The following is a 25757-nucleotide window of genomic DNA, read 5'->3' as shown; positions in this document are numbered from 1 at the left end:
AGAGAATATATTTTTGGTATGTACATATATATTGAAGTGTTTCTGGGTCTCTTATATATCGATCGAACGATCTACATAAGGTTTTCGATCATTACATGAAAATCTTCTATAGATAGACCGATACGAGGACTTTCAGCTTACGAATAATCCATAAATATATTTCAACAACAATTCATTAAACATCCACGCTTCTTAAAGTTCATCTTGAAGTTTATTAATTAGAAATCCACGCCTCTATTAAGGCCTCTTTAGAAATCCACGCCTCTATTAAGGCATCTTTAGAAATCCTCGCTTCTATTGAGGCATCTTTAGAAATCCACGCCTCTATTAAGGCATCATTAGAAATCCATGCCTTTACTAAGACCTCAAAAAATAATTCTTTCAAAATCCACGCCTCTATTAAGGCGTCTTTAGAAATCCATGCCTTTACTAAGGCCTCAAAAAATAATTCATTAGAAATCCATGCCTTTACCAAGGCCTCGAAAAATAACTCTTTAGAAATCAACGCCTCTATTAAGGCCTATTAAGATAATTCCATAAAAATCCATATCTCTATCATAAAAAATTCACGCCTCAGACTTTTTTTAAAACTTTAAGTTACGCCTCTTTTGAATAACTCTTTAAAAATCATTTCCTTTTGTCCTTTTTCTAGATGTCAAACGTTGGCGAATAGCCGCCAATAACGAATCGACATTGATGACTGACAGTAACAGCTGTTTAGACGTTATGCCACCTGCCACAAACGATTCAGATTCAATGTTTGCCTCAACCTCGTCAGCAGCAGCTGCAGGTGTGGCAAGACATCATTGCACTAGTCAAAATTACAAAATGATGCCGTCATGCAACATGGAACACCAGCATCCACAGCAGCAACAGCATCATCATCACCATTCACATAATCATCAGTGTGGAGGAGTAGGAGGACATCATCAGCAGGCTATGTCTCAACAGCATCATTTGCATCACCATAATCATATGCCACCGCAGCAGCAGCAACATCACCACCATCATCATCAGCATCAACAACAGCGACCACAACCTGTGATAACAAACTGTTATAACAACAACAACAGTAGCAACAACAATATGATAGCCATGGAAAATGGCAGCAGGCCATGGTGCAAAGATAATGGAATAATGTCCAGTGCACCACATCAACAACATCATGAACATGGAAATGGAGCGGTTCCATGGTCATCACAGCTAAATACAAAAACAATGTCCGATGGAAATATGTGTCCACATCAACATCATCACCGACAGGACCAACAACAGCAGCAGCATCATCATCATCACCAGCAACAGCATCACCATTGTTCAGAATTTAATAACAATGATGACCAGAAACCATGTCTCTTCAAGGACGAGCTAAATGAGTTTCTCCAGCATCAAAATGAAATGGTGCACAATTCCATGGTGGATAGCCACCAACATCCACATCATCATCATCTCCACCATAGTCATGATTATGATCATAGTGAGGATGACGGAGATGATGATGTTGAGGGGGAAGGGGATGAAGAAGACCCAGAGGACGAAGATGATGGTCAGGTTAGTGCTTTGAATGAAGTGGATAATGATTTTGGACATGGTGGACATGATGATGGACATCATATGGAAGATACAAACGATGATGATGATGCGGAGGAAGACGACGATGATGATCACGGAACCCATGGATTGTTGCATTTAAAATCTACTCAGCAATGTTTAGATTTCCTGCAAGGAGATTTGGGTATGGATCTTGGAATGGGAGAGGAACAACATCATCATAATGAGGATGGTGGTATGCAAATAAAATCGGAAGAATGTCCGGAACCTCCGGAGGAATCAAATGCTGCGGAAGATAATGAGGATATTCTCAAACAAATGGAAGGTGATAATGAAGAAGACGACGATGATGATAATGAAGACGAGGGAGAAGGGGAAGGAGATGAGGATGATGAAGAGGACGACGACGAAGAGGAAGATGAAAATCATGAAGAATTGGGTGATGCAATGGCCAGCCATATGCAACAACCCATGGAACAGACTGTGATTGAACCACAACACTCAGTGGAAACTTCAAATGAAACGAGGCTTTTAAACAATCCATCCTCAAATGGAGCAGGAGGATTCTATCACCAAGAAAATAAACAAACGGAAATCGCGATGACAAATATACCACGCTTATCAGCAATCTCTCTCAGCTATGACATCAAATCGAATCAAAATCAAACCTTGGCCACTGTAAATATCCCTCAACCCCAGCAGAGTCCGTTAATGCCTTGCCCCAACACCAAGGCAGCAATTAAATTTGTACCCACTGCCCAAGAATCTCCGGTGTCATCAAGCACTGTGGGTGGCCCCAGATCCACCCCAGATCTGCAACGAGCCACAAAGGAGGCCCATAAGAAACCCGAACAAGTTGGTGCCATTTCAACCAGCAATGAAAGTCCTCGATCTTGTACACCCTCACCGGCCTCCAACATGGATGTGAATAATAGCTCAAAGCCGAATGTTTTATCGAATAGGACCACATCATCACCCATGCCCTCGCCAAGGCCACAAAGTGCGGGGAAACAATCCCAGCAACATAACAAACAACAACAGCAGTTACAACAAGTTAAGCTGCAAACTTGTCAAAAGAGTCCAGTGCGGATTGTGCGGCAAGTAAAAAGTGCTAATCAAATACAAGTGTCCCAACAACAACAGCAGCAACAAAGAATTTTCAATAGCAACAATAATCGTGCCACCCTTACAACGATTGCTGGCAATCGTGGAATGGCTACAACAACTACAAGCACCGCATCTGCGGCTGGACAACGAAATGTTGTCACTAATCCCACAACGCCTGTCATGGCCCAAAGATTACACACCACAATGCAAAAGTTTGCCACCAACAACAATAACAATAACAACAACGCCTCAACAGCTAATACAACCAACAGCACCACAACGACCATACCTCTTGGTCAATTGCAGCTACAACCTTTGCTGCGAACCGCAAACGACAATGGCGGAAACTCACAAATTATTATGACATCGACAGGGCAAATTATTGTTATGCCCTCCTCATCGAATAACAAGACACATTTGCAAACTGTAGCCCAACAACAACCACAGCAACAAACGACACACCACCACCAACAACAACAAGTGATAATTGCCAGTGGCAATGCGACTGGTGCGCCTTCACAAACTCCAACACCAACTACCAATTTAATTATTCAACAAAGCGGCGATGTTCTAAACAATGCCGGACAATTAACGGCCACGTTACAGCAGCAACCAAATGGTAGCTACATTGTTAGCCAGCCAGCTGCAGCAACGGCGGCAAACAATGGCGCCCAACTACAACCCACAACGGTTATTCTCAATCCAGGACAAAATATTTTGGCAGGCAATGCGGCCAAAGTGTTAACGGCCACCGCCAATCCGTCGACAAACATAATTCATGCCACCGGAACCCAATCCATTCTAACAGCCGGAAATCAATTGATCACAGCTCAAACGGCCGGAAATGCCACCAATGTTTTGGGACAACAAACAGTTGTGCTAAATCCTCTACCAAATGGCGGCTATGTCATACAACCACAACAAACCCAAACAGCGGCACCGGCGGCACAACCAACCCAACAATTCGCCACCTTGGACGGTCAGGTTGTCTCTCAGATTCTGCAACAACCTGATGGTACTCAGCGTATTATTATATCCTCTCCGGCGGATCTTAAGAGACGTCCCAAGAAACGTAAAAATTCCCCCACACCCACTCAAATTTCCAATCAAACAGCTACTATCATACAACCCCACACGTTGAACATACAAACGGCTGCAGCTGCCCAACAACATGCTGCACCACAACCTCAAGTTGTACAACTTACTGCGGCAACACCAGCCCCCGCCACAGCTCCAACGGCCAATCCCTTTCCCCAACAATTCCAACTAGGCTCCACCGGCCTGCAAGGCATTGTGGTGAGTAAACCTGCAACTGCCACCACCAACACGCCTCAGCCCCAACAGATCATACTACAAAATGGTCAAATCATACAACCCATGAATCTAATAGGTCAACAGTTGATCTTGCCCACAACTGGTTTAGTAATGGGACCCGACTCCACTCTTCTGCAAATACAAAATGTCAATGGCTGTGCTCCCACGGCCAATATTCTAACGGCGGCAGCACCACAAGCCACAACAACCATGATGTTGCGTGCCACTTCTCCGCAAACCAGTAAATCGTTCATCTCCTCAACGGCTACTGGACAACAGTTTATTGTGGGCAGTAATGGCCAACTAAGCCCCATTGGACAAATCTACAGCACACCAATGGGTCTGATGATGCCGGCGACAACGCAACACCATACAACAACACCAACAGCTACCTTTGTACAACACAATGGTACAACTATACAACTGCATCACCACCATCATCAGCAACAGCAGCACCATCCTCATCCACAACAACATCATCATCAGCATCCTGCTACGGCTCATCAATTGAATGCCACCACAACCACTACCCAACATCAGGTTACATTGCAGGCACTGCAGGCAACGACGCATCAACAGAATTTAAATCATGTCATCAATAATCCAGTGGGTATTGTTTTGGAAACGGCTGCCTCTTCGACAACATCACCCAATATGCAAACATCTAGCTCACGTTCATCGGCCGGCAGTCCACCCGATACGACAACGCATAGTCCAAGGAGTCCAGAAAGGCCACCAAGTCATCGTAGCGGTGGCAGTGATATGGTGAGTTGAAGGAGGGAGGGGGCAAGGTTGTCTTGTGAAAATGTCTTACTAATATTGTGATTTTCGTTTCTCGTCTAGGTTCAATGCGTGTCATCGTCAGAACCCGATGGTGGTAATGTTTCACCCATGAGCAGCGATAGTCGACAATCGCCATCGACAACGGTATGCGACAAAGGTAAGTTGAGAGAGAGGATATTAAAAATTTAAAGTACAGTGAAAATTATTTTTTGACTAAGTTTTGGAGGGCTTTAAAAATATTATGTTATGGACTTGTAATCGTGATATGCCTAAGACCTTCAACAATCTGATGTGGTACTTATATATATGGGAGATATAAAAACATTGTTCCATTATTAAAATGTTCTGCCAAAAATCAGTTCTATCAGGAAACCGGAATCGCAATAATCACTACGTGCGGAAAATACTCGCAGAACCTTGAATAAAATGAATGGGTCAGAAACTTATATAGGGGCTTCCCAAACCCCAAATTACAGCCACATCGGTTGGAAAATGAGCCTAGAACCATCAACATTTAGAAAGTGAGGCAGAGCCTTTATTTTAGGTCTAGTCAAAATATGGTCCGATATTGTATTGTACAGACAGACAGAGAACCCACTACACATCCACTTTGTTTGTAAACGCGCCTCGACCGATAGAAATAAACTAAACTGGGACGAGTCCTTTATAAGGCGATACCGGATTAGTGCAGACTAGTAATCGTTATATACCCATTCAGATAAGTACATCGGAAGCACCCCGGTATTCTATTAACTAACATAGATATCAACGCATGAGTACAACACAAAATAAGACTGACAGGAGATAGCGGTACCTAGAGGAAATAGCAACACAAAATAAGCAGGGACACCAACCAGCGGAGGAGGAACATTTCTCTGAAGTTGGTTTTCTAAATTCTATCAGAGTTGGGTAGAATTGCTCCTAGAATCTTGAATATACTGAAATGCACATTACCCTTATATAGGGTATATGTCAAACTCCAAATTACAGCAACATCAGTTAGAAAATGAGCCTAAGACCATCAACATGTAGAAAGAATCAACATATGAGACGACGCCTTTATCAGAGTATATGCGGGTTATGCAGCGGATATTACGTCAGACTACTATTCTTTATATACCCATTCAGATAAAATGCATCCGAAGCACCCCTGCATTCTAATAACTTGAATAGACATCAACACATGATGTTAACTCAAACCAAGACTGACTGGAGATAGCGAAACCTAGTGGAAAATAGCAACACAGAATTAGCGGTGACCCTAACCATTGCATTAAAAGTTGGCGGTTCGAATCCCAGCGGAGGAGGAACATGTCTCTGGTTTGTTAAAAGAGGCTTTTATACCTCTTCAGATAATATGCATCCGAAGCACCCCGGCATTCTAATACAAGGAACAGGGTATAGCACCATCTAGTGAAAAATAATAACACTAAATAAGCAAAGACTCGACCACTGTACAAAATTCAAGGTGGCGTTATTTCTAGGCAACGATAGATGGCAGCCTCATCACCAAATTTCCAAAAGGTATATGCTTAATATTGCGATCTCTCAATTTCAAGCGACAGGCGGACATGCCCATACTGATATACACTTTTTGGGTCTCCGACGAATACTTCGAGGTATTGAAAACGGAATAACAATATGAATGCCAACTTTGGTGGAGGATGGAAAAAATTAACCATTAATTCTGTGTCACAGTTCCAATACAGGGTTTTAGACGCTTCAAAGACATCATATGGCGAGGAAAATCCTAGACCATTGAGAGTCAAGTCAATGTTGTACGGTGGATTATGTCAGACTTCTAATCTGTATATACCCAACTAATAAGACAGACTGGAGATTGCGATACCTAGAGGAAAATAGCAACATAAAATAAGCGGGGGCCCTAACCATTGCACTACAAACCGGTGGATCCCGGGCTCGAATCCTAGCGGAGTAGGAATATTTCTCTGAAGTTGGGTTTCGAATATTTATTAAAAGAGGCCTCTATACATCTTTAGATATAATACATCCGAAGCACCCCGGGATTTATTTACCCATATATACCCAGTAGAAAGTGTCTTGCAGACAACATTAACGAATCGTGTAAGACAATGGCAAATCCTTGAAGACACTTTGCAGACAACAATGTGAAATCGTTGACGAAATTTTCACACAAGTGTCGCAGTATTCATCCACGACAACTTGGGCGACAGGTTAAACGAAGTTGTCGTTGACGATAACTTTGGCGACTAATCTCCCTACTTTTCGTTAACGACAGATTCACTTCCTGTCGTTTACACATTCATTGATGACTGTATACCTATTGTCATCAATCTTGTCGTCAATCAAACCCTATTTAAAATTCAAATCAAAATATATATACATATTTTTCATTTATATTTTGTTTTTATAGCATGCAATTTATTAACATACATTATATTTACATAATATCATATAATATAAATAAGCACATTGCCTGAGAAGCTGGCGTAATGATTATCTCCATTTTAACATCATCTGTAAAGAAACAACAAAATTAAAATGCATTGGAATATGAAACATCTTTCATATATAACTTACTGGGTACTTTTTGGGTCTCCGACAAATTCTTCGAAAGCCAACTTTTGGTAGAGGAGTGGAAAAATTAACCAATAATTCTGTATCGCAGCTCCAATACAAGGTTTTTAGACAATATAACTTCTATCAAGGAAAATCATCCTAGTAGATTACCTACCAATTTCACGTTTTGATTTGAGCTGATGTAATAGAGCTCGCATTGTCTTGGTTCCTTTTTCGAATTTCTTCGAAGACTTCATTATAAGAAGGGTATAATAATATGAGACATATTTACACCAGTTCCCCATTCCTATGATCATTGTCTCATCAAGATTCCATATAAATCGCCGTTACCAGAAAAAAATTTCTCCACAATGCTTAGCCACTCAACTTTGAAATCCTCGATTTCACGCAGTCTTCTTTGTATTCCATTAAATTTTTATCCTGGGCGGATATCATATAGAAATGGTTACAAATTTCACAATACACAAGCGACTTCCTTCCTGCGCGTTAGCACTTCACTTTATGTTGCGATTTCATGTTTTTTTCCTTGTTTGTGAGGAAGACATACTAAGGAACTTTGCTGGAAGTGTGAGTGTCACAAATTGCAAACCCTATTATTTGCAGACCATCAACCTCAGTCCCACTCTCTATCTACTTACAAAAATTACTGTATTATGCCAAACGGAAGAAAACGCCGAATAGACAATAAAGAATGTAAAAAAATATGGAACACTTTAAGCATTTGATTGTTGTTGTAGTTGTTTTAGTTGTGTATTGGATGGCATTGAATAAACGTCAATGGTGCAGAACATTAGATTATGCTGTTATTTACTATGGCAGACATTGTGGGTGGGGGTTTTCTTTTTTTTCTTAGAGCGATTTTTTTGTTTTCTTTTAAGGGATGTATCATTGTAATGTTGCTAATAAATGTATGTATTTATTTTGTGTATAAATATGGTTATTTATGATGCCAATAAAATCTGAAGGTATTCGAAGAGAAATAAGTACCTCGAATGGCGGATGAGTATACTAAAATACGATAAAATGATTTTTTATACTTTCTAGAAAAAATCGATCCGATTGATTTTTTTAAGTCATTCCGTTTGTAACTCCTCGAAATATTCATTTATGCCCCTGTAAAGAATATCAATTCTTGTCAGTCGGTTTTATCATGTTATAAGGTGCTGAAATTTTTGAAATAAATATATTTGGTTTACAGGCACATCAAGTTTGAATGTAGGAAACATCGGTTCAGGTCTGGGATTTTTGTGTTCAGATGTATGTGTATGATATATGGATCCAGATGTAAAGGTGGAAGGGGTGTCCAGCGGCTGTACCTATATGTCCTATTTAAAGAAAACGAAAGGATAACATGTTCGGTTATTGGCAGTTTTAATTGTTTTACCATTTTTTCTTTTCATATTTGCCAAAATATATCTCAGATATTAGTCAGACACGATCATTGAATATTTCCGAACTTGGCAAAGTTCATTTGAAATTATATTTTTTTATTAATGACCATTAAATAGGTACCATTTTGCTCCTCATCAGAATGGAATTATATGTTGATTTAGCCATATCCGTCCGTCAGGCTGTTTACTGACTATAAAAATGGCTGTAATTGGACATTTGGAAGTTTATAAACGTATATGCAAAATATGTTAAATATAAGTCCATATAATAACCTAACCCTCATATAAATGTCCCGTTCCTTCTGCGGTTTTTGGATTTTTAGCATCTTATATATTTATGACATAGGTACACGTTTGGATATAACACAGATATAAAAGTCCCGCCCATATTCGTTTTATTGAAAGTTCTTATTCCCATCGAATTTGCAAAAAATTTGGCAGTGCTGGGTCTTGAGAAAGTTCAAACCTTGTTTTATAAATACCTTGTCCCTTTTTTAGTATTTTTAAGGGTAAAGCCGTATATTCCCACCGAATTGGATGTAATTTGGAATTCTCCATTCCTAGGAATTCAAAATATGTTCTCAGAATGCTTATACCCTCCATCATAATGTGGAGTATAAATTAAATTTGTCATTCCGTTCGCAACATCACCAAAATATTCACCGGAGACCACATGAAGTATGATCATAATAAAATTCTGTCTCGATTTATGTCTGTCTGTTCTTGTTCGTCGGTTCAAATCACGATAGATCTTTCAAATTTTATATATCAGTCCACGTTTTGATATAGACCCTGAATATTCGGTAATTTGAGGATTTTGACGCGTTTTCCAAAGGAATTTCCTATAATTTGGTACTTTGAGTTTCCATTAGATAACAAATCTCCCCACCAATACTCAATATCAGTCCACTTTGTATGAAAGCTCCCATATAATGGTACTCCCAAATATTCGGTAGGTTGAGGAGTTTGGGTACGAGTTTTTACCCAATTGCCTGTAGCACCAAGTGCATAGAGTTTCCATTGCGATAGGACAGTCCCCATATAACGGATTATATGGTATTGTTTGTCATATCATAGCCCGTCATTTATGTTAAAAATCCACCTCTAATGCATAGAATAAGAAGTTCGGCACGCCCGAATTTAACAATTTGTTTAAAATACATGCATAATTAATTTTAAAAATTTTCTAGCTCAGATTTCCAACTGGTATTTAATTTTCTCAAACCATAAACCCCCTACCATCAAACAGTTTAGAAATACTTAGCCATAATTTTTTAAGTCAAATCCTTAACATCTCCACAATCTCCATTTCAAATTGTTGATTACCGTTAAAGACAATTGACATTCCATTGGGTATCAGCCATCAAAATATGTTCACTTCAACTGCCATCTAAATATGCCTGATGCTCTTATAGCAATCCCTGGTATTATTATCAGTTTAATACTGCGTTCATTGTTTAATATCAAAGGGAATACCATTTGGGGATTTGTTTATGCCATGGTAACACCATGCTATAATATTGACTCGATTGTGATTTATAAGAAAAAAATATATTTTTTATTATTTCGAATTTCTTATTTCGATCTATTTTATCTCTCACATTTTTTTATTTCTACATTCTTTCCCCAATTCAGGTATTGTTATGTCAACCGCATATCAACAAAATGCCAGTATTTTTAAGCCCTCGGAGGCGAAGATACGCCGCGTACAAACACCACCACAATATCATGTGATTGCAGCAGCACCACCACCTGGAGGTGGGGTTACGGGTGCCACAACAACTGTAACAGCCAGTACAACAAATATTGCGGGTCTAACGAATTTGACGCTACACCAACACACGACGACAACAACAACAACTAATAATAATTCACAGACATTACAACAAAAACATATGGATATAAAACCAGATACACATGGTAAGTTTCTAGTGAATCCTTGAACTGTCAGCATTTTTTGTTGGGTTTTGTTTTTCTGTTCTTATTGCAATAACTAGACGCACTAATACAAATATAACAACAATAACATCACACACATCCTTGGTCCAAACACAAACATTCTCACACACATACATACCTTAAAACATCCTTAGGGACATGAACTGAAAAAGGACGATGAGTACAACAAAGACAGCTTTGTGTAGTTGTTCTGTGTTGACAAAAATACTACTTGCATACATACATACTTCATAACGACATTTACTTACTGTCTTACATTAATATGAGAAGATAAATGACAATTTTGACTAAAACATATGATATTGAGACATTAGAAAAATGAGTCATTTTATTTGAAAATTACAAATAAAATATATAATTCGAACGCAAGAAATATATAGTATGTAAAATTCTTAAATGCTTAAAAAATTCAAATAAAATGACTCATATTGTTTTTTGAAACCTTGTCCATAAATTCCCTACCCCCACCCGTCTTACATACATATATTAAGCATATATTGACTTTTGTATTTTTGTTATATATTTTTATCTATATATTGTCTAAACATACTTACATATCTACTTATATACCTAACCGAATTTCATTCACGAGTCCTTTGGAATTTATGTTGTATTTTTCTGAATCATCGCATTGCCATCTACACATCCCACACACTAATATTCATCTACGCTACGAATGGTATGGGATATATAAATTTAATACAACGAACAAAATAGAAATTATCTTGTAAGCTAAATACATATTTTTGTTGTTGTTTTCCTACACCTGTCTATTATCCTTAAATAATTCCCTTTTATTTTTATTCACTTATTTATGTTATTTTAATATACAATTTCGAAATATTTAAAGGACATTCAAAGGATGTTTTAGAACTGTTTCATTAGGTTTCTTTTTTAGGTAATGTTTATACCCTACACAACTATGTTGTCAGGTATTATAGCTTTGTGCAGCCCTCACCTAGACTCACCTTTAAGTATACCGACCGTCATATCTCGACTAGCTGAGTCGATCTAGACATGTGTGTCCGTCCGTCCGTCTGTCCATTATAATTTGTAAACACGATACAGGCCACAATTATGGACCAATCTTCACGAAATTTTGCATGTAGGATGGGTTCTGGCCAATGAAGACCCCTATTGTTTTTGGGGAATATCGGTTAATATTTAGGGGATGAAATGGACCAAATACTAAGTTTTTGTCGGTTTTTCTGGTCGCTCCAGAAGCCGCAATAATGGCCCGAACATCGCGAAATTTTGCATGGAGAAGGGGATCGGGCCAAAGAATAAGCATGCCTGTTTTGATAAGGATTGGTCAATATTTAGCGGTTCAAATGGACCCTGACTTTTGTGTGAAAAATTACAAAAATTTGCATTCTATGGCGTATATATTTGCCCCTGAAGGACATTGATCAAAGAAGTTGATAGTATATCCAAGAGGAGTGGTTGACCTTTAAATTGATACCAATTATATTATCGTATGTACTCGGATGAGAGAGTTACATTTAAATACGTACGTATTCAGATATTATTTAGTAACCCATTACCACACTGGAGGGCGGAAATAAAGCGTTGGTCGCTTTGAACTGTTCCATGAGGTTCCAGTTATGGTCAAGGACAATGCCCATAAAACTTAATACCCGAAAACTTAATTTTTTGTGTTTTTTCGAGTCGGTCTGTATGCCACAATTGTAAGCTGAACATCACAAGGGAATCTGGACAAGTAATAAGAAGTACTGTATTGAATATTAGTAATATTTGTTGCCCTCTAGTCGATCAAGAGGGTGCAAATATCGCGAAATATTGTCCAGGCTCAGATAATAGAACCGCAGAAAGTTAGATGTTCGTGGTAGTTGTGTAGGGTATCATATGGTCGGCCCCGTCCAACTATACTGCTCCGCTCACTGGTTTTATAGATGTAGCTAACCGTTGAGTTTTAATACCCTTCACCACACTGTGGTGCAGGGTATTATGTCATTGTGCATATTTTTGTAACAGGCAAAAGGAATCGAGATGGATCCATGGTTCCTTTTGAGAATATACATAGAATCACTTTCTGAGTCGATTTATGCTTGTCCGTCCGTCTGTAGATGTTAAATTGTAAACAAAGTACAGGTCGCATTTATGATCCGATTTGGATGAATTTTGGCACAAGTCACTTATTTGGCCTAATTACGAACCCTATTGAAATTGAAGAAAATCGGTTCAGATTTAGGTATAGCTCCCATATATTGTTTCGCCCGATTTAAGATTAATGGGACACCAAAGTTCCTATATATCGTTCGATTTGCACGAAAATGAATGAATTAGGTCCAGAATGATATATGCTGTGTTTCGTGAAAATCGGTTAAGATTTAGATATAGCTCCCATCAGGGACGTACGCAGTAAATTTATGTTTGCAACAGCGAATTTTTTCATTTTGTACTACCGGGCCCCCCGAAATGAAATCCTGTGTACGTTGCTGGCTCCCATGTATAGTTTTGTCCGGTTCTATGTAAATGTTTCACCAACGTCCCTATATAACTCTCGATTTGCACGAAATTTTGCATAGTGTACTGAATTGAGTCAAGAATGACGTGTGTCATGTTTCGAGACAATCGGATCCGATTTAGATATAGCTTCCATATATAATTTCGACCTATTCATGTTGATTGTACACCAAATAATCAATGGGTGCCTGATTCATATTACATTGTAACAGTGAAGCATACCAAATAGCGTGTGTAAAGTTTGTTTTAAATCTATTTACAAAATGTAGAATAGGTTACTTATAGATAAAGATCGCACATTTAAGTTCGTTCAATTTCATGTCAATTTTCCTTCGAAAAGGCGACATCTGTTAGGATACATATGTAGAATATACAAAAATGGTGAAGGGTATCATTTATTCGACCTAGTCCGACTTTACTACTTTCCTTACTGGTTTTTATTTCGCGAAACTTAAATTTTTATTGGTTTTATTAAAGAAATAATATAAATTTTAAAAATATTATATTTTGAACATATTTTTAATATTTCAAGAATATTTTTATTCAGCAATTTGTTTTAGCAATTTGTTTTAATAAAAACTATTTTTAGGTATAAACATTATATCAATAAAAATTTATCTAGGATCCACACAGCCGTTTATAGTTATTGTTTATTGGCATTTGCCTTGATAAGTTTTATGGCATTTATAAGGGTCATCAATATAATAAATCATTTGAATATTCAGAGTCTAAACTAACCTAGCAGTGTTGTCTAACCTAATTGACAACAAAACTATATTTGATTTATTGCCAAACTCAATAACCAAAAACATTGACAAGCCTTATTTGTAAGTTTGACTAACACAATCACAACACCTAACAAAATGTCATTCGACATTCATCATTCATGTCACTCACAACTGGTTAAAGGTTTTTGAATTTTTGTGGATTGGGTTTTTCTTCCATGCATTCTTCCCCCTTGTTATTATTCTCTCTCATCGCTCAACCATTGTCCCTCCCTCCCAGCATTCATATTCGCATTAAAAACGTTTACAGCTTTTTCTTCTTATATTTCTCTCTAACGGCTTGACATGAGTATTTCTTTGATTTTGTTATATATTTAAAGTGTTATTTTATCATAGATTCGCCACAGAATTCTCCCACTACAACGGTTATGCTAACACCGCCACCACCACGAACCCCAACGCCCTCGCAGCAGCAAATACTACAACAGCATCAGCAGCACCAGCAATTGCAACAATACCACCAACAACAGCAGAACTTTTTACAAAACTCTTCAACGATTTCCGTTTCCGAGAATCGTCCACAACAACACCAACAGCAGCAACACAGCCATAAAACTCCAACCAAACAAACTTCTCAACGCAATCGTAATCGTTCATTGAAACCATTATCACCACTCCTAACCACTACCACCACACACACAAAGGTAGCTGGTGCTGATGCAGAGGAAGCTAGCCAGGCTACTACGGGTGGTGGTACTGCAGCAGCAGGTGGAGTTGGTGTACCCATATCACCATCTTCATCCTCAACACCACCATTGGCCATGAGTCTGATGCGTACATTTGCCGTCGGTGAATTAATATGGGGACCAGCTCGAGGTTTTCCCGCGTGGCCTGGTAAAGTGGTAAAAATTCCCGATAATCAACAGGAATCGGTATGGGTTCAATGGTTCGGTGGTGGTGGCCGTTCAAATACAGAAATAATGCCAACAAATTTGTTGCAAAGTCTATCTGAGGGTTTGGAGGCCCACCACAGGGCCCAAAAGGATACAAGAAAGTGAGCAAGTTGTTTTGTTTTATGTGTATTTTTTTATTTTTTAATTTATATTTTAATTATTAAGATATAGGCAAGACATAAGAATTGATACGAATTTTTAGGGCTTCTAGAGCTAGAAGCATAATTTATAATTACAGTAAAGTACGGTTATAGCGAACTTGTAGGGACCAGGCAAATTAGTTAGTTATAGAAGAAGTTCGTTATATCCAAGGTAAGGAATGCCCTAGTCCTAGTCTATCAGAGTTCTTCTAGGATTAGCAGATTAATTGCCTGAATTATTGACAGACTTAACGGATCATCAAAGCTCAAGCGAAGCTAGAATCTTAGTCGGAAGTTGTCAGATAATGTACCACTTGTATTTGGCGAACTAGTGGAGTTACATCTCTAAAATTTGGAATCAGTATAACTGATGGAATGGAGAATAGATGTACTAAACATTTTTTTTAATTCGAACTATAAGTATCCTTAAAGTACTAAAATGTACTAAATTTGGTACAATTTCGTAGGTGTTTTTGGAACTGTGTGCTCATGTACACAAAAAGTACTAAACAGTACTAAATTTGGTATAATTGAAATTTGGAGGAACGGATGAAGACGAATTCCTGAAATTTGAAGTTAGCGGAGTGTGGGACTGGGATATGTAATTCGTTTTAGAAATTTATACTTTTGTGTACGAAAAGTACTAAATGGTACTATATTTGGTACTATGAGATTTGTATGAACCGATAAAAGTTGAATCCTAAATTTTGGAATTAAGATTCCTGTTGGTACTTATGTGTACTAAATTTGGTACGAATTAAATGTGTTTTTTTTTGGATAGCGCTGGAATCCTGAAATTTGGAGTTGGGATAGCTTTTGACATGTGGGATTGTGGTATGTAGGAAGATTTGGGAATTTATACTAATGTGCACTAAATTTGGTACAATTTGGATTTTGGTGAACCGATAGAGCTGAAACATTGAAATTTAAAAATAAGATTACTGCTGCAGAAATGCAGAATTGAGGTATGTAGATAGTTTGAAAATTTGTACTTATGGATACTAAATGGTACTATATTTGGTACAATTTGGATTTGGGTTAACCGATAGAGCTGGAACACTGAAATTGGAGATTATATTACTACTGCATTCTGGAATGTAACTAGCTTTGGAAATGCGTACTTATGTATGTGTACTTGATGGTACTAAATTTGGTACAATTCGAATTTTGGCTGAACTGATTAAGCTGGAATACTGCAATTTGGATTTATAATTATTGTTGGATTATAGACTTGCGGTATGTAGACAGTTTTCGTACTTTTGTGTACTAAATGGTACTAAATTTGGTAGAATTTGGATTGAAAGATTTCACTAAGATTTGGATTTGGCCTATAGAGTTCGAATCATAAAATTTGGATTCAGTTTTGGAAATAAGTACTAATTGTAATAAATGGTACCAAATTTAATATATATCTAGATTTCTGTTGCCGTCAGAAATGGAGTGCAAAGGGTGTGTTAATTAAAAAAGTGTATAGGGGTTGCAGAGCGCGGATTTATTAAAAAAATATTTTTTTTAGATTTTGCAGGGTCCAATGTTATTAATGTGTCATTTTGTTCGAACTCGGTTAAGATTCATTCATTCGTCCATACTGGTTTGGATTTTATTTTTCGATTATTGTTACGATTATTAGAGCATGGTTTTTTAATAATTTAAAACATATTAATTAGCAAGTATTTTCTTTATAGCAGGGATTTGCATCGTCCTGTGTTTAGGGCGATCTATCATAGTTCTTGCAATTTTTCAGGTATTAGTATAGGTTGTTAATAGTCTTTATCAGTTATATATTATTTTTCTTTAATATTTTGATGTTTTATTTTTATTTTCTTTTTTACTTTCCCTGTGAATTCCTCCATCCCAAATAAACCAACAAAAACTATACATATATTACACACCAATTTTCCCTACAACAACAACAAATTAATAATTTCCGAAAAATACACACATACATAATTCCAAAGGAGCCGTAAATTAAATTCTCAACTTGAAAAAGCCATACAAGAAGCAATGACCGAATTGGATCGTATTTCAGCTACATCCAGTACAAATAGCAGCAACAACAACAAACAACAACCGACATCATCTACGCAACATCAAAATAGTCCAAATCGTGCAAATAAACGTCCGATACCAAGAACCGGTGGCTATGATCTAATTGCAGGCCTTGTCAGCCAAAACACATACCACAATAACACACACAATTATACATCATCCAATACAATATCAACAACAACAGGATCAACAAATCGTACTAAACCAATACGTATAGCACCGGCACCACCGCCCCCGAATAGTAGTAGCGGTTCCTCGCCAATGAAATCGACAACAACATTAGTAGGTGGAACATCATCCACTGTAACTTCGGCTAGTAGTGGTGCTTCAGCCACCGCAAATAAATGACAGCATCTTGGCAAGGAGTTGATAATCAAAACACCGACCGTTGTGGTAAGTTCAAGCTCCATAACAAATACAACAATATCGACCACAACAACCGTGAATAATGGTAATCCCCAGCTGGCATGGACCATGCAGGGTGGTTATACATTTGTTATACAAAGAACTTAAAGGTAAATAAATTAAAAAAATTAACCATATTGTTATTAATTTTTAAGTGTGTATTTATAATTTATTCTAATTCTATATATCTAACTAACTCACAGATTCTTTAGATTTACATAAGGAATTATGTATTTAAGGAATTGTTATAAGAAAATACAAAAATAAAAATTAATGTTTGAAAACATTAAAAGAAAACTACGCGAAACATATTTAGAAAGTTTCCGAAAAAACAATTGTCTTAGACCCTATGAAATTATTACTCACTTAATAAAAAAAAAACAATAGATTAAGTAAGATTGAAATAACAACAATTTGACAGTAGCTAGTGTGATTTACTTAATAAGAATAGTGAATGGTAAAATTTGATATCCAAATGAATGAATGCAAATAAATTGTTAATTTTTTTGGTATTCAGTATTTTTCATAGTTTTTGAATAATTTACATACAGTTGCGGTGAAAATAATAGCAGCACTCCATATCATCAATAGTTTAAATATGAAGGAACATGCTATTGTCGGGTGTGTCCAAAATATTTTTAATTTGTTGGTACTTGGCCCCAACATTATGTTAGATGTCCACATAACAAAAATTATAATCCCTAAAACAAATGGTTTCTGGGCGTGTTTCGTACTTCGGAGTTGGACCATTATTTTGGATTGAAAATACGATGCATACGACTCAAATTCTGCAAAATATTTATTATGCTTTCATGCACAGAATAGGAAAAAACCTCTAAAATTAACATTAAAACATTGAGACACCTCGAAATCATGGTTTTGGGACAGCATATTCGAAAATCATTAAATAGTTCGGAAAAGTCGACGCATGATCTGTTTGCCGATTTTCCACATGAATAACTTTTGGGGAATTTTACCGTTTTCGATGACACACATTCTATTGCAGGTTTGTTTCGGGTTCATATGAGTAGGTACATGATTTATCACACAAATTTTTCAAAATTTCTTTATACTCATTGGCGGGAGCCTTTTTTGCGCGTTTGTCAAGTTGTGTGAGATTCAACGAGAACTAACCTTTTTATGGTCATTTATTAATGCAATATAACATGTAAGCCACGGACGTACACAGCGGCGTTGGGCTTAGTTAATGGAGTAAGAGCGATTAGCGTGTGTTGGTGTAAATATAATGAAAATAGAAGAAATATCAAAGAAAATATCAGAGGCCTGTTAGTGCTAACGCGTAGACGTTAGCTCGACAGGAGTTAATAAGCAGAGGTTCACGTAGATCGCAGAGGATCGTTGGGATCTTAAAGATCTTCGTATTTGTGCATCTACAACTACACATATTCCAGTGAGAGAGTGTCAAGCAAGGAGAGCAAACCTACAGCAACCGTTGCCTATTGGTATATACGCTCTGTGGTGTCCACAGAGGGAACGTTCAAAGGCAATACCCGAGCTTTTAATCAGCATCCGTAATCGACTAGGCTTGGGCCAACGCATCAAACTTATACAGTAACATAAAAAAATCGGTCATATTTGATAAAATCAAATACGTTTCTAAATTCACCTTAAATAGCAGTGAAATAATCACGAAATTAGCTGCCTCCATTGCCCAGAAATAACCATTTAAAGTTTACCCATTTAAAGTAATAACTGCTACTCAATTCTGCGCTCCTAAATTTTAAGGGCAACTTTTCGGCAATCGAATTTTTACCACAATTAATTTGAGGTACCAGACGACCACTAATGCGTAGCAGCTATTACTTAACCCATCCCTTGCCGAGAAATAAATATTTAAAGTTTGCTGTGAATCTTCGTATAGCTGCTACACAATGCTGGTCGCCTATTAGCTGCCTACTGAAGAAAATTTACTTACATCTCTTAAAATCTGACTTTTTAAGAAAATTTTGCGACAATTGAAATTTCATTAAAATCACTTTGAGGTACCAGGCGACCAGTAATGTGTAGCAGCTATCATCCGACACAAGGTAAAATTCAAAACGTATATCTCCGCAACGAATGGAGCTATTTTCATGAAAATAGCGTTATTAGTTAGATGGAATTTTCTAGTTTTCCCTTGAGCCAATTCGAAATGAATTCCTCTAATGTACCTATGAAAATAACCACTAATGTTTAATAAATTTAATGAAGTAGGCAATAAAAATTCAGAAATGTTACGACTTAACCTTAACTAGCAGTGAGAAAATCATGAAATTATCTGCATCTATTGCAGAGAAATGACCATTTAATGTTGCCTTAAATCATCATATAGCTGCTACACAATTCTGCGTTCGTTAAATTTAATTTGCAGGCAACTTTGCTGCCATCAAAATTTCATCAAAATCACGTTGAGGTACCAGGCGACCTGTAAAGGTGTAGCAGCTATAATTTAACACAAGGTTAAATTCAAATACATATAACTCTGCAACGAGTGGGCTTATTTTTATGAAACTTTCGTTATTAGTTAAAAGGATTTTCTCTTTCTTCTCCGGTCATGTTCCGAGTTTGTTCTGAGAGTCAATTTCATCCAACTTACCATTAATAATAGCTATCCATGTCTTCGGTAAGACAACATCGCGTAAGGATATTCTCTCGGACAAATAAATGCATACGACGTTTAAGTCTTCGAGTATAGCATCAATACATCGAAAGTTTGTTTCCGAAGAACTCTACGATAAATTTGACTTTGACTCCATTACGATTCACGTTCTGCGTTTTTTTCGATGCTAACCCAACAAATTTTCAAAAATACAAAATATTCGTTTATAGTGGATTATGTGGAACTCGAGGTGGTTTTTTCAATAATTAAAATCGAATTTCAGTCTTCCGAGCAGTTTCTTGATAGGTTAGGATGAGACATAGGGTATCAGCAATGTCACACGCATTTACTTTTGGTCTGTTCCAGTACTTTTTTTAATAGTAAATCTAGTAAAAGGGAAACATTTCAAAATTGCTCTCAGAGTACAAAATAATTTGAAAAGTTCGGGAACGCAAATCTAGTAAATATGCCAAATTAGATGGCAATACTTCAAAATCAACATAACTGCCAATCAGAAGTAGGCATTCCTGTTTACCATTTTTACTCGACCAAATTTCTCGAGTAAAAAGTTTACAAAGAGAAGGTCATTTGTGGGTTGAGGAACGGTTTTCGAGTAACAAGTTGCAAAACATGTAAAATGAGTAGAATCTTTTAGGTTCTGGAACGGAACTTTTATTACCGAGCAAATTCATATCTATGTTTTTCGACATTTTCGGCTTTACTGACTGATTTGGGCCATATATCTATGGGTGAAAACCCATAGATATTATCATATAATATGGTCAAGAGTTAAACTATGATAACACTGAATATTAACAAATTAAATAAAAAAGGGAAATGTAATGAAATGTAAAAAATAGGTAAATGGGCAATAACTTTACTCAGCAAAAAAAATAAATAAATTACAATATATAAAATCCTAATCTAAAAAAATGTTTAAATTGAAAAGAAAAAATCGGACAAAAAATATTTTACAATATTTCCCTTACGCATTTTACCTTTTGTTCTAATCACCAATATTGCTAAGTAGTGTAAAGCTACATTTCAATCTTATGTATGCTAAAGAATTTTTTACAACAAAAAATATTATACCAAGCAAACGGAAATTTTATATAAAATTTTATTTGCAAAAACATTTCACAACCAACAGCAGCCAACACAACAACAAAAAACCGAAAATAGACAATAAAGCTAAATTTTAATAGGAAAAAAGAATGAATGAAGCATATATTTTTTGAAATAGAAAAGGCAAATATTTACACCAAAACCTGCAAAATATGTTTAAAAGTTATTGAAAAAATATTTTTCTTATTAAATAATTAAAAGGAAAACAAAAAATATAAAATATATATTTTTAGAGCTAATGAAAATAATAAAAAAAATATTCCCCTCCAAAATATAGAAGTAAGAACAGAACAATTTTAAGCTTTTTTGTAAATATAAATGTTGATTATTTTGCATTTTTTCTATTTATAAACATTTTTCATTTAATTTAGATTTAGGAGTAATAAAATATTTCTAATTTAATTAATTTAAAAAAAGGAGGGAAACCTTTGATCAAAAAATAATACCTTTTTCAATGAAAATTAAATCTTTATCTCTAATTTTCAATTTCTAAATGTTTGTACAAATTTAGACTTTCAAAAAAAAAAAATAATAAAAAAAAATAAAACTCATAATAAGAAAACCTACTTAAAAAGTTATGTTGAAAACATGAATCTGTCGCAAGACTTAAATCAAAAATAGTTTAAAAACGTATATTAAAAAAAAAAACAAAACGATAATAAAATTAATTATTAAGAAATTGAAAAAAAAAACATTTGTTAGTTTTTAAGCTCCGAATTTGTTATTGGATTTTATTTAAAACAAAAACTCACACAGACACAAAAAATCTGAGGTCATTGGACCCCATATTTAAAAATGTTAAAAAAAAAACAATTATATGCAAAAAATATATACTGTAATTTTAAGTTTTCATAAAATTATATACATTACCAATTTGTTGATCATGTTTCATTACTTTATTTTATATATATATATATATATATATATATATTCAATGTGTTGTTTTTAATTTATATATAAATTTTGTTTTTTTTTTTAATTTTCATATTTATTCATTGATGGCTAACACACACACTTTATATGAATTTATTAATTTTAATTTACAATTGTTTGTTATTATTTATTTAGTTATTGTTTTTTTCAATTAATGAGACAAAAACTGAGAACGAAATAGATAATCAATTTTGTTTTTTTATTTTATTTAATAGAAAATAAATCCATACTTTTTGTCTCATGTTATATTTGTCTGCATATGTATATTAAACAAAAAAAATTATTAACTAAAATTGTGTAAGAAAACAAAATGAAAATAAAAGAATACAACAAACAACAGTTTATAAAAAAATCCCAAATTGTAAACCCATAACAAAAAAAACATATAGTACACCCAAGAAAGCAAATATTCACGGCATTATTTAATAAAGGCAAACAAAATAATAAACAAATAATTAATTGTGTACTTATTTACTCTATGTGGTCAACAAATAAAAGGTTTGTATTTTCTTTCAATATTAACTTGAACATCGAAATCCTGATCTTCAACTATTTACAAATATTCTCCATCCATTGCCGAGAAATAACTATTTAAAGTAACTTGCATTATTGTTAGAATGAATTTCCCAGTTTTACCCTGAGCGAGTACGAAATGAATCCCTCTAATCTAACTTACAAAAAATTTTTTTCCAAACATATCTTCTAATGTTTGTAACATTATAACAAATCGCTCTAACAATAGATGGCGCCGCAGTCGCCAAATTGTCAGGCCGTAGGGGAAATCAAGGTGTTGGTAAAATTCAAATAACTTCGGAATGGATTGAGATATTTTGAAAAATCCAACGGTTATTTATCGTTAAAAACGTTATTTTTTAATATGAAAATATTTCATTCCTAACAATCGCATAGAAAGCTTCGAAATAAATCATGATATTATTATATAGCAAAATTTATGTACTTCTGATAGTTTTTTGAAATGTCTTGTAGCACTGAGATAAAATGTGTGTTTTAAGCTGCTTATCACCGTTTAAATCTCGTAAATATCACAATCCATTCCAAAGTTATTTGAATTTTACCAACACTTTGATTTCCCTAACGACTTGAAAATTTGGCGACCGCAGCGCCATCTATTGGTATGCTAAAATATTTGTATAGCATAGAGGGTTGAAGTGGCGAAAGTGAAAAATTTAATGCTCTGATTTTTGCCTCATAACTTCTGAACTACTGGCGATATTTTACTAAAATTGGTGTCATATGAAAGGTAAGAAGCTTGGCTATTTATAAATGTAGTCATATTATCTTAAATATGAAATAGTATGAGTGCAAAATTTCTTAGAAATATATGTTTTGAAATTCGCATCTCAAAGATGTTTAAACAACTACATTTATCATTTCTATAATAAAGCCAGATATCTCCCCTTTAATATAACAAATGACTTGTATTAATCGGGCTGTTGATTTATAAATTACAGCCATTGAAAGATAACCCTGATGAAAACTCCATAAAGAAAACCAGTAAGGAAAGTAGTAGTAAAGTCGGACTGGGCCGTCTATATTTTATACCCTTCACCACTTATGGTATATATTACATATGCATCCTTAGAATTGCATGTCAATGTTCCCTCGAAGGAACATACTCATGCCGTTCTGCAACCAGATAAATATTTGATAAATTTAATTTCATTCGGGCAGATTAAGAGTCGTCTGCGTATCATGGGAACATGTATGGAAAACGATTTATAGCGAAATTGATACATGCTAACACTAGTGAGGTGTTATATTAAAGGGGAGATATCTGGCTTTATTATAGAAATGATAAATGTACTTGTTTAAACTTCTTTCAGATTCGAATTTCAAAACATATATTTCTAAGGATTTTTTCACACACCATTTCTTTTTAAAGTGATTATGAATGCATTTTGAAATAGCCAGCTTTTTTAGCTTTCATATGATACCAATATTATTGAAATACCGCCAGTAGTTCAGAAGTTATGAGGCAAAAATCAGAGTCTTAAATTTTTTATTTTTGGCACTTCAACCCTCTATTCTATACAAATATTTTAGCACACCACTAGATGGCGTTGCTGTCGCCAAATTGCCTGGTCGTACGGGAAATCAAGGTGTTGGTAAAATTCAAATAACTTTGGAATGGATTGAGATATTTTGAAAAATCCAACGGTTATTTATCGTTAAAAACGTCCTTTGCATCAATAGTTGGAGCCCCAGTTGCAAAACTGATAGGTCGTAAGGGAAAATCAAGGTGTTGCTAAAATTCAAATAACTTTCAAGTGAATTGAGATTTTTCGAAAAGTCCAACTGTTGTTTATCGCTAAAAATGTTCTTTTTTAATATAAATTTTTAATATCCAAAAAATTGCACAAAAAGCTTCGAAATAAAGCATGATATTATTATATAGCAAAATTTATATACTTCTTATAGTTTTTGAAATGTCTTGTAGCACTCAGATAAACTGTGAGTTTTAAGCTGCTTATCACCGTTTACATCTCGCAAATATCGCAAACCATTCCAATGTTATTTGAATTTTTCAAACACCTTTATTTCCCTAACGACCTGACAATTTGGTGACCGCAGCGCCATCTAGTGATATGCTAAAATATTTGTATAGAATAGAAGGTTGAAGTGTAAAATTTAAGGCTCTGATTTTTGCCTCACAGCTTCTGAACTACTGGCGGTATTTCAATAATATTGGTATCATATGAAAGCTAAAAAAGCTGGCTATTTTAAAATGCATATTATCTTTAAAAAGAAATGGTGTCTGTGAACAATTCCTTAGAAATATATGTTTTGAAATTCGCATCTGAAAGAAGTTAAAAAGTACATTTATCATTTCTATAATAAAGCCAGATATTTCCCCTCTAATATAACACCTCACTTGTGTTAATCGGTCTGTTGATTTATAAATTACAACCATTGGATGATAACCCTGATGAAAACTCCATAAAGAAAATCAGTAAGGAAAGTAGTAGTAAAGTCGGACAGGGCCGACTATATGATACCCTTCACATATTGTACATATGCATCCTTACAATTGCATGTCAATGTTCCCTCGAAGGAACATACTCATGTCGTTCTGCAACCTGATAAATATTTGATACATTTAATTTCATTCGGGCAAACGTCTGCGTTTGTAAAATTATAACACATCGCTCTAACAATAAAAATCAGTTATCATTTTAAAGGGCAGACAATTTCCTTTGTTACAGATTGGGCAAAATTTATTTTAAAATTTAATTCCGTTGACAATTTCAAAATGTATATTTCTAAATAACTTTTCACAACCACAACCTCCTATTTCAAAAAATATTATTACATTTATAAATAGCCAACCTTCTTACCTTTCATACGACACCAATATTATTAAAATATCGCCAGTAGTTCAGAAGTTATGAGGCAAAAATCAGAGCCTTAAATTTTTCGTCACTTCAACCCTCTATTCTATAAAAATATTTTAGCATACCACTAGATGGCGCCGCGGTCGTCAAATTGTCAGGTCGTTAGGGAAATCAAGGTGTTGGTAAAATTCAAATATCTTTGGAATGGATTGTGATATTTGCGAGATTTAAATGGTGATGAGCAGCTTAAAACACCCAGTTTATCTGTGTGCTTCAAGACATTTCAAATAACTATCAGAAGTATAAAAATTTTGCTATATA

At 35.3% G+C, this 25757-nt stretch overlaps 1 protein-coding gene across 1 annotated transcript in view; it reads left to right on the top strand.

Annotated features, from left to right (window-relative positions):
• The window catches only part of LOC133323810 (mucin-2-like), a 48526-nt gene extending 31157 nt beyond the window's left edge, over positions 1-17369 (top strand). The window contains exons 3-8 of the mRNA XM_061532713.1: positions 653-3104; positions 3153-4737; positions 4816-4912; positions 10344-10628; positions 14276-14933; positions 16931-17369. Of these exons, the coding sequence (XP_061388697.1) occupies positions 653-3104; positions 3153-4737; positions 4816-4912; positions 10344-10628; positions 14276-14933; positions 16931-17369 (5516 nt within the window). The remainder of the gene's footprint in view (positions 1-652; positions 3105-3152; positions 4738-4815; positions 4913-10343; positions 10629-14275; positions 14934-16930) is intronic.
• Positions 17370-25757: the final 8388 nt, after the last annotated feature.

Source organism: Musca vetustissima, unplaced genomic scaffold (assembly GCF_032173495.1).
Source record: "Musca vetustissima isolate MV318-11 ecotype Yass unplaced genomic scaffold, APGP_CSIRO_Mvet_v1 utg5682, whole genome shotgun sequence".
Lineage (NCBI taxonomy): Eukaryota > Metazoa > Arthropoda > Insecta > Diptera > Muscidae > Musca > Musca vetustissima.
This window is presented reverse-complemented; position numbering and strand designations above follow the sequence as displayed.